We start from the raw sequence: 10,105 nt of genomic DNA, 5'->3' as shown, positions 1-10,105 counted from the left end.
AGAAAGGCCTTCTGGCTCAGTCAAGACCTCCTGTCAGAATAATAATTCTGATCATACTGAAGTATTCATGAACAATGCAAGGCTGCTCTTTTTTTTTTTTCTCTCTCAATGTTGTCCAAACAGGTGCTGTAGAGCTTTGTCTCCTGGAGGAAATTAATGAAATTTGTCATGGACCCTGACCCTTCTTACATGTTATACAAGTTATCCAAGCAAATTGAAATTCTAACTTAGTCTTATTGGACTAATTCATGTTTTCTCTTCTTTTGTCTTGAATCATGTAAAGCTAAACTGCTCATGATATAAACCACTGGGAAAGCAAACAATGGTTTTTTTTATTATTTTTTATATACCGTCAATACAATTGAGGGAAAACCACCTACCAAAAAATACTTTTTGGATTATTATTATTAAATTAATGGAACAACTGAAAAACACATTACACTGACACCACAACATACAGTTAGGATACTGCTACCTTGACAGAACAATTTGTGGTCTCTACATGCCGTGACGTTCTGATAGGTTAATATCTTTGATAAGCACAGTAAAAATCCCTTCTCAGACACCTCAATGTGCTCGACTTTAACTCTGCCACAGTACAGCTATCTATAGAATCTGATTTGTCCACTAACATGCACATCTTAATTGGGCAGAAAAGCAATTAGATGATTGTACATGGCTACCTTTAATAGCAGATATACCTACAGAAGCCATGTTTGAGATCTCGAGGTCCACAATTCTGATCAAAGCTGACCTCGGTGTTCAAGACTGCTAAAAAGGCCAGTGTGTTTGGTCAAGGTTGGAGCTTGAGGTCCAGAATTAAAACCCACTGAACTGGAACAGGAGTAAATAACATTTATTTTTTTGGGTTGAGCCATCACTTTAACCTCTCAGTCTCACTGTGAGCGGACAGTTTATCTGTTGTTGGTTTCAAGGACATATATTATAACAATCTCATAATGTGTGTCCATTATACAAATCTAAACAAACCTGCATATAAGAGAGCTAAGGAATTAAAGCATAAGAGAAACATGTGGACAGTTGTAGCCCCTAAAACCTCAGGCTGAAGTGAAGAAAAGGTGAGATGTAAAGAAAGTAAATATGATTATGTGCTGATTATACTTGAATGTCTCAATAGTTGGGTTTCTTGTTGATGAGCAGGCAAAGGGAGGACAGCGCCGCCCCGAGTTTGGAGGCTTCGCTGCAGGCAGTGGGCAGCAGGGTGTAGTCGGTCAAACGCTGAAAAGCCTGAAACAGAAGAAGCAAATATAACAATCAGCTATGAGGAAAGCAGGTTTCTATTACCTCTAGAAACACAACTGTCAGCTGAAGCCAATGGGACAATGAACAATAAGATCTGCATTTACTCAAATGCAATAGCTTCAATTTACTCAAATAGCATCTAGCAACTAGTTTGTTAGGAAAGACAAGTCAGCAGACATCCCACTATAAGTAGCCTTTCAACTACGCTTCAGTTAATTCTCACTGTGTGCATGCATAATTATTAGGCAAGTTGATATTCTGATCATATTTTTTCCAAGCACAATTTACCAATTCCAAATCAACATCAATCTTAATAACTTCTATCAATTGTGTATGTATTATAAGTGATATATATATATATATTTGTCCATGAAGGCTGGAAGTGAAAAACACCTTATATTCAGGTGTGAGTCATTATTAAGCAGGTTTTCTTTTACAGATAAAATGAGCCAGAAAGAGATTAACCTCAGATGGAAAAGTAAGAATTAATTAAATGCCCATGAGAAATGTTCGAAAGCAGTGCAATACTGGAATTTGCAAAGTTAGGGCATGACCACTGGCAGCTCATTGGGTCAGCAAGGTCAGAAAAAAGAGAATATCAACTTGCATAATAATTATGCACGCACTGTCATGACTGCTAGTTGCTAACTTACTGATAGTAAGTAGAATGTCTTAAAGAACAGCATTTATTTGAAAGGAAATCTTCTGTAACATTATAAATGCCTTTAGTGTCGCTTTTGATCATTTTAATTTGTCATTGTTAAATAAAAGTGTTTTTTTTAATGGTACTTTTGAATGGTAACATAAAAAATATGAAGAAGCACGACTCAATCTTCCAAATACTTAGAAGAATGGTTTTCCACTGATGACAAAATCCCAATTTGACAGACCTGTCATCACACTTGATTATTGTCTGTTTTACTGTACACACTCACAGGAACACTGTTGGGACACTCCTCGGCTGTGGGGTGCAGGAGGAAGTCCACTTTAGCAGGACCTCTGATGTAAATGCAGTTAGCAGCCACGTCCTCGGGCACAGACAAGATCTCATAGTGATGGTCAGTCAGCTGCTCCATCACCTGAAACCAAAAGCACTCCTCAGAAAAGCTGTACGTTATGAAGCGATTATGTCAGGTATTTGACTTGCACACACACTCACTCGAAGTGTTTTCTTGGCCCCGTCGCTGCTGCTGATGATGATGGTGTCGGGGCCGCCCATGGAGCAGATGTTCTTCAGACGAGAGCCTCCACACACCGGCACAGTGGACACCGCAAAGTCCTGAACACACACAGCCACGCAGCATCACAACACATTATCAGCCTTGTGCTGGTGATCTCCTGTTATTAGTAGTGCTTCTTAAAGCAAACCCCGAGTATTAAATGTGAGCATCCCATGCTGCTATTGACTTGAATGATACCCTCAGTCCGGCAGCTTGCTGAGGAGAGGGATGTTGTTACCTTTCTAAGCAATCAGACTTGATCACCTACTTGCCATATCCATATCCACAGAGCAGAAAATCACAGGCTCTAGGCTGCTCTCTATACACTTCAGTCAGTAACCATAATGCCATTATACTTTGTCAATAATCCATTTCACACATTCTACTAACTTTGCAACTACATGCCAACTAAGTCTCATTAGAGTATCAGTAGATGATTAGGGTTAGGGTAGAATAGTAGAATAAGTTGACATATACTTGCAAAGAGGAGACCATCCAAATAAAGTGTTCGCAGATACTAATGACTGCGAGCTGACATTCTTACGGTTAGGAGAATGTCTAACGTGGACTACTGAAATAAAGTGTTAGCGAAATAAAAGAGCAAGAATTCAATTCAAAGCATTTAAAAAATGAAACTCGTTCAAAAAAGAATGATTGATGGTGAGGTAAGTGTCTGCTAAATGATTAAATGTAAATGTAAAATAATTGTTGTGGGGTGCACACATGTATGCAAAGCCTACAAAATCTTTAATCAATTGACAAACTGTAAAATATAACGTAAAAGTCAATATAATAAGAGTTTAAAGAGCTTGAATTAATAAGAACAAGAAGGGTGTTAAAAAAAGCCTATTCACTGATTAGGGACCTATGAAATGTTTACATATTTCCCAAATTCCTTTTGTATTTTTCTGGACTCTGTTTTAATGTTTAAATTTAGGGATGCACAATAAATATTCGTCAGTAAAGCCGGTTCTGTAATCAGCGGTAAATCTCTACACGTGCAGCAGCATTTACTACACGGAGCCGTTGTTCACTGACAAGCTGCGCAAAACCACGATCATATCTTGTGCGGCTTGTCAGTGAACAACGGCTCTGTGTAGTAAAGGCTGCTCCACATGGAAGCACGTGTAGAGATTTACCGCTGATTACAGAACCGGCTTTTCTGACGAGATGCGCATTAAATATTGTGCTGATATTTATCGTGCATCCCTAGTTAAATTCAATTTTATTAACCAAAACCCATGTCTAATTGATTGAAATAATTAAACTTATACAAGTTAAAAGCACTTTATTAAAAGTCTAACAAAAAGGGCCCTTTTTAAATACTTTTTTTTATTATTATTATTAAATTCAGTTTTACTTTTTCTATTTTGTTAACAGATTCTGTGCTTTCCATTGTAATTGTTCTGGATTACAATTTAATGGTTTAATAAAATTGTAATAATCAAAACTTTATTTATTTATTTTAACAATAATAGGGCATCTGCACCATTCATTCACACAAGCCAGGTTTCCATCCAAATTTGGGAACGCAGTCGTTTAACAGTTCTGGGAGGCAATTATACAGAAATATTTTGATGCAGACTTTGCTCTGGCATTTCCGAATGACCATAACAACATTTCAGATGCTGTGGAACAAGATCGGTCCGCTGGTTAGTCAGGATTTGTCATCCCATAGTGCAAAGTCACATGACTTTTTTGATGCACTTGGAGGAATTTATTTGCAAAATGCATTTCCATCTCACATTATTTGCATTAACCCTTTTTCGCACAAGTCAAAAACCACCTGAAGCGAGCGTAAAAACTTTTTTGCGAATTAAGGAATTTTTATTTTAAATACAGTATATTCCGTTTTCTGCATCACGGAAATTACAGGGCCCTAACTGAATTCAGCCCCGGCCCAATTTAACCCCTGCATGTACAGCATTCTAATCAGCCAACTCTAAGAGACCCAATTCAATCGAATCACAGCGCTCACCTTGAAGGTGTCGGCCAAAACTTCTGCCCCACGGTGATTGGTGTGTTTCGAAATGCCCACAAAGAACTCTTTTCCAGTGAAGAGGACATCACTTCCTTCCAGAGTTGCTCCAGCAGACCCGCCCTCCTCATCGCCCATCTCCACCACCGTCAGCTTCAGCTCGCTCAGGACGCGCCGCACAGCCTCCGCCTGGAGAAAACACAGCTCTGAGCCCCAGTCACACCTGAATGTCCCGCAGCCCCGAGACCGGCCCTTACCTCAGCGCGCCTCTGCTGCTTGAGGGGTCGCGTGACGAGTGCGGTGTCGCCCTGGATCACAGCCACGTCTTCGATCCGCCAGCTCTCGGGCAGCTCCGAGGCAGCTGGGATCTCTATCAGCTGCAGCCCCACCTTCTGCCTCAGCGCGCCTGTCAGCACCCCCATCTGACGTTGGGCCTTGGCCAGGTCCGTCTGAAGCCCTTCACCACCCTCCGCCAACTTCCCAAAGGATTCTGGGATACCTCTGACCACAGCATGAGTGAAGCAGCCATACGGATATATGTTGGCCATGACGGCGGGTATATGAATGGTGTGCTTGTGTAGGCTCGACTGTGTATGTGTGTGTGTGTGAGGGACTTGGAGTCACAAACTGAGCAAGTCTGAAGTCTATGATGGACAGTCTTGGAGTGGAAGTGATTGGAAGACTCTGGCAACAGCAGCTGGATCAGCAGATCATTCCTGACTCTCTGAATCCCCAGGGAAGAAACCTCCAGAAGTGTTTGTCCGTTTAATACTGCCTGAGACAGAAAAAAAAATTGAGAGAAAACCAAAAACATATTTTAAAGAGATCAAATAAACAGCTTTAAACCATTAAATGTATAACTTCACTGAACAAATAATTTAGTTTTTTTTTTTCTACCTTAAATCTTTTATAAAATGTTTAACAGCTCTGTCATTGGATTATGCACACTAACTGTTTTTAAATGAACTTGGAGTAAATGTTATGCATTATATTTAAGCATAAGTGTGTGACAGATTATATAACGTGTGTGTATACATCCCAACAACAACAAAAGTAGCAGAAATTACTTTCGTTCTAGCATGTAACCAGAGTAGACTAGTACCGTGGTGTTCTTTCAAATCATCCATACAGAAATTTCTACATTCTACAACAAACTTTTTTTTTTTTTTGACATAATCTGTATTTTAAAATAATTTACAAATCATATAAAAGTTACTGCAGATAGGGGAGAAACAACTGTGCAGTGTGCTGTAGCTTCCAAACATAGACGAGAACACCCTACGAAAAAAACATTTGTTTGTTTGGGGAACATCTCTACAGCCGATATCGGTCATACAAAGCAGCTGCACGCGAAATAGTCCAAACGTTAATAAAACACGAATTAATTGCACTTTTTTTCCAAGATTCGAAGAAATGAAATGTTTCTGTAAAGTCGCCGCGGATACACAACAGTTCAACAGTTTTCCAAAGTGTCTCGGCTGCCAAAGTTGACGCCCTGTTGAAATACGACAAACTCAAGAAACCAAACCCTACCTTATGACACGATAAAACGCGTTAATTCGGTTTGTTTCTGTGAGCGCGCGGAGCTGTTTTGACCGCCTCGCACAAACACCACCGTTATTCTCCTCTCTCTCTCCCTTCCCCCTCATCCGTCCATCCATCCTGTCCAGTCCCTTTGCTTTCTCCTGCCTGAACAGAAGCGCTGCTTGGGATCTACTCCTCAAGACTTAAACTAACTCAGAGCTGATGACAAGCGGACGCACGCGGAGGCTTCATACATGGGTTTGTAACATCAGCCTACCTCTGAGCCAAAGTGACACAGTGCTTCTTAAAACTGGCCAAACTCTGATCCGCATTAAAGACATTCCCGACCATCTTTCAGGATTTTCCACTTACCAGTCCTGTTGTTTACAGCCACACCCCCATCGTTCCCTGTCTTTCCACCCTGTGGCTGGACTGGAAACTTAAAGATAGGGGCGGAAGTATGGAGGCATACTCATTCATGCTAAATTCTGAGCTGTGACACAGTTAACCAGCCCTAGTCTGTGTTCTGTTGTCTGCAGCTGTTCTCTAATCCACTCTTTTAATATGTAGGTCAGGTTTAGCTGTGTCCTCGGTCTCATCAAATTGCAGATTATTTGTGAAATGTATCTGCCATAGATGTGTTGTTCTGCTGTTATGGGGTGGTGTTGCAGACAGGACTGTGGTCGGTTGACCTCAGAATGCTTTCCTACTATGATTATTATTATTATTTTTTTATTAAATGCATCTTTCTGGTGCATTTTACGAGCAAAATTAAGAGGCCATATTTCTTTCATTGACAAAACAGAATTGAATAAAAATTCTTGCTCTGCATTGACTTTTTTGTATGTCTTTATAGGTAAACACTTATCACTGACATGGAAATGTGCTTTTAATTTGACCAAGCTGATTGCTCTCTAAAACCCCAATGTTGTAGGACATTTTAAGTTTTATTTTGATGTTTACTTACATTTTATTTTTTGTTTTTCCATTAAAACCATAATTTTGTTCATTCAAACTGTTCAAGAACGAGGGATTTATCACATGAACCAATCATATCTAATCATACCCAGTCATAACACAATGGAGGTATTTCCTCCTCTTACATGACTTTCCCCCATTCATTCTCTATTACCCCCACCAAACCCAGCACATGCTTCAGGGCAGTGGTCACCAACCTGTCGATCGCCATCAGAAAAATAACAGGACCAATAAGTACAAAAAAAATACATTACCTTTCTCCTGCCTTTGTACTATTTTTGTACTTATTTGTTCTGTCATTTTAACCTCTGCTTTAGAAAAGCAAGCGCATTATACACATTTTAATGTCATATTTTGGAATATTTGCATTGTTTTATTCTTCTGTGCTATGGATTATTTTGTTGTCCAGTTGACTGAGGAGGTATTGCCTCCTTTATTGTACATCTGTGTCTTATTTACATTTACATTTAGACATTTAGCAGATGCTTTTATGATAGTGCAGTCATTACATGCTGCAAAAACTGCCACGAAGGGAAAATTAATTAGATTCATACTATACTACTTAATAAAAAGTAGGCTATTGAAGGAAACAAGTACTTTGGATCTGATATCACAGCAAGCAAGATGATGATGGTGAAGTCAGTATAAAGCACTTATCAGATGAACAGAAGTTAAAACGAATGGAGCATCGCTCATGCCCCAGTAAAAAGTCTAACAATGCCCTGGCGAAAACTATGCATTTATTAACATTTAGTGCATTAAAATTAAGTAACAAGAATTACATCAGCCAGTGTTACAAAGTTACAGTACATTTTTGTCATAAGAAGAGTAAAATTTAACTCTAAAAATTAGGTCTACATGGTTTCCAAAAAAGTGATTAAGACGAATGTAACAGAATAAATGTAGCACTATTACCCTCTTTTGGTACTAAGCTTGTGATTTCAGTTTTCTTTTTTAACATTTATTTTAGTATGATTTTGACTAAAAGTTGCTTTGCCAAAACAATGTCGCAAAACACAATTTTAGAGATCAAAAACAAGTTTGGTTCATTATGAATCTGTGACAGGACAAATTATACAGGTCGCCACAGTCTAGATAATTGATGGGAAACTCTGAGGGTCCTAAATACATTCTCACTCATTGTGCATTAGATGCATTACTTGTGCTTCATCAGTCCTCATACATGGAATGGGTGGTTTTTAAGAACTGGTAAAAGTTTATAGACCACATGAAATGTTCAGTCTTAAGGTGTGGCTTTTAGTTCCCGTAGGTGACCAAAAACACCAACAAAAATCTGAATAAAAACACCCTAACATTCCTTCAAATTTTCAGTCTTAAGGTGATGAAACACACCAACATTTCTCTGTGTATCATCACCTTTACTCTCCCTGAAAATCTGAATAAAAATGCTCTCTCATGCTCACTCATGCACTTGTGGGTGTGTCCACATTTGTACAATAAAAAGCTCTCACAAATGAATATCACTCCCACAAACAGCAACCTAAACCAAATCCTATAGTTTAATTAATCCTTAGCCCTTCACTGTCTCACCCTATTTCAGAAGAAAATGCAGTTAAACAGTGTTTTTTAAACTCAGAGCCTCTCCAGTACTGCTCATTTGGTGTGTCTCCCATTGTTAACCCAGCTAAATGATCAGAACTTGGAATGCAGTGATGGGAAGATCTGAAAAACCCTGCAGTAAATAAAACTGCACCCATTAAGGCAATTTTATAGGACCTTTAATGAAAGTCAGTCATTGAAAAAGCTGCATTATACATGTTAGCACTGGTGCTGATACGGTCCAGTAGCAACGGGACTGCAACAATTTACTGTTTGCATCACTCCACTTGTTTAACACTGCAAAAAATGCTTTTCAAACAGAAAACAAGATTATTTTGCTTACCCCATTGGCAGATTATTTTGCTTGTTTCTAGCACTTAATTTTGCCCTGTTTTTTCTGAAAACAAATCAATAATCCTTCTTGATTTAAGAAATTTCAGATATTTTGGCTGGAAACAAGACAAAAAATCTAAGCTTGAAAAGTATTTTTTGCAGTGTATGTTTGCACATTTTAGACAGGCTGATGATGATTTTGGAGATTCTGCAGGTTACATCATTGTGCCAGAAGGTGGCATCTAGTGACTTAAGGTCCATTTACACCGCGGACGATGACAATAACTAAAACCTTAAAGATATAGTTTAAAAAAATGTTCTAAATTTAAAAGAACAGCTAAATCAACACCACAACTCTAATGATAATGGCACAGAGGAACAATATCATTGGATTCACTTTTAAAACAATTTTTTCCCCCCAGTTAATGAATGATAAAAAAACATTGACAGCTAATCAGAATCCACCCTGCTTTAATGAGCTTGAGGCAAACTCGTGAATCACTTTCAATAAAGCATTTGTATTCGGTTTGTAAATCATTTTCTGTGCATGTTTAAGCTGTTCTGACAAGCTTGTGGTGTTTCACTGAAACACTTTGCCAGGTTTTGTTTCTCCCATCACTAACTTCTTGTTTATTGGATTGCTAAAGCAATATACGAGCAAGCCATGCTGTGGGTCTGAATCTGCTTGTTAAGTTGTGAGGTATCAAATAATGCTATCTCAACAGCTGTTCATGAGCACTATTTTCTGCTGATCATTAAAAACATTGTTTTACCTCCAGTGTTCTGGACACCAGCACTTTGGAGATTCTTTAAAAATGAATCACTGCCTGTGATTTAAAGGGTTAGTTCAGCCAAAAATGAAAATTATGTCATTAATGACTCACCCTCATGTCGTTCCAAACCCGTAAGACCTCCGTTCATCTTCGGAACACAGTATAAGATATTTTAGATTTAGTCCGAGATCTTTCTGTTCCTCCATTGAAAATGTATGTACGGTATACTGTCCACGTCCAGAAAGGTAATAAAAACATCTTCAAAGTAGTCCATGTGACATCAGAGGGTCCGTTAGAATTTACTGAAGCATTAAAAATACATTTTGGTCCAAAAATAACAAAAATTACGACTTTATTAAGCATTTTCTTCTCTTCCGGGTCTGTTGTGAGCGCGTTCACAAAACTGTAGTGACGCCGCTGACGTATGACGCTGCTGACGTGTTTTCTTTGTTATTGGGCGCACCAGAGAACACGTC

General features: G+C 38.8%; 1 protein-coding gene across 4 annotated transcripts; it reads right to left on the bottom strand.

Annotated features, from left to right (window-relative positions):
• Window positions 1-311: 311 nt before the first annotated feature.
• LOC109061845 (N(G),N(G)-dimethylarginine dimethylaminohydrolase 2-like) lies at window positions 312-6,508 on the bottom strand. 4 transcript variants are annotated; one of them, XM_019078933.2, is made up of 6 exons: window positions 6,358-6,508; window positions 4,719-5,236; window positions 4,462-4,650; window positions 2,423-2,542; window positions 2,199-2,342; window positions 312-1,248 (listed from the first exon to the last, which is right to left on the bottom strand). In XM_019078933.2, exons 2-6 carry the CDS (start codon window positions 5,007-5,009, stop codon window positions 1,132-1,134), a joined length of 861 nt encoding a protein of 286 aa, XP_018934478.1. In that variant the 5' UTR covers window positions 5,010-5,236; window positions 6,358-6,508; the 3' UTR covers window positions 312-1,131. The 4 variants fall into 4 exon arrangements, with proteins under 4 accessions (XP_018934478.1, XP_018934476.1, XP_018934477.1 ...); XM_019078931.2 differs by having other exon boundaries at window positions 6,263-6,373; XM_019078932.2 differs by lacking the exon at window positions 6,358-6,508 and adding an exon at window positions 5,995-6,253.
• Window positions 6,509-10,105: the final 3,597 nt, after the last annotated feature.

This window comes from Cyprinus carpio, chromosome B19 (genome assembly GCF_018340385.1).
Source record: "Cyprinus carpio isolate SPL01 chromosome B19, ASM1834038v1, whole genome shotgun sequence".
NCBI lineage: Eukaryota > Metazoa > Chordata > Actinopteri > Cypriniformes > Cyprinidae > Cyprinus > Cyprinus carpio.
Note: the sequence above shows the minus strand (reverse complement) of the source record. Positions and strands in the feature narration are given on the sequence as shown.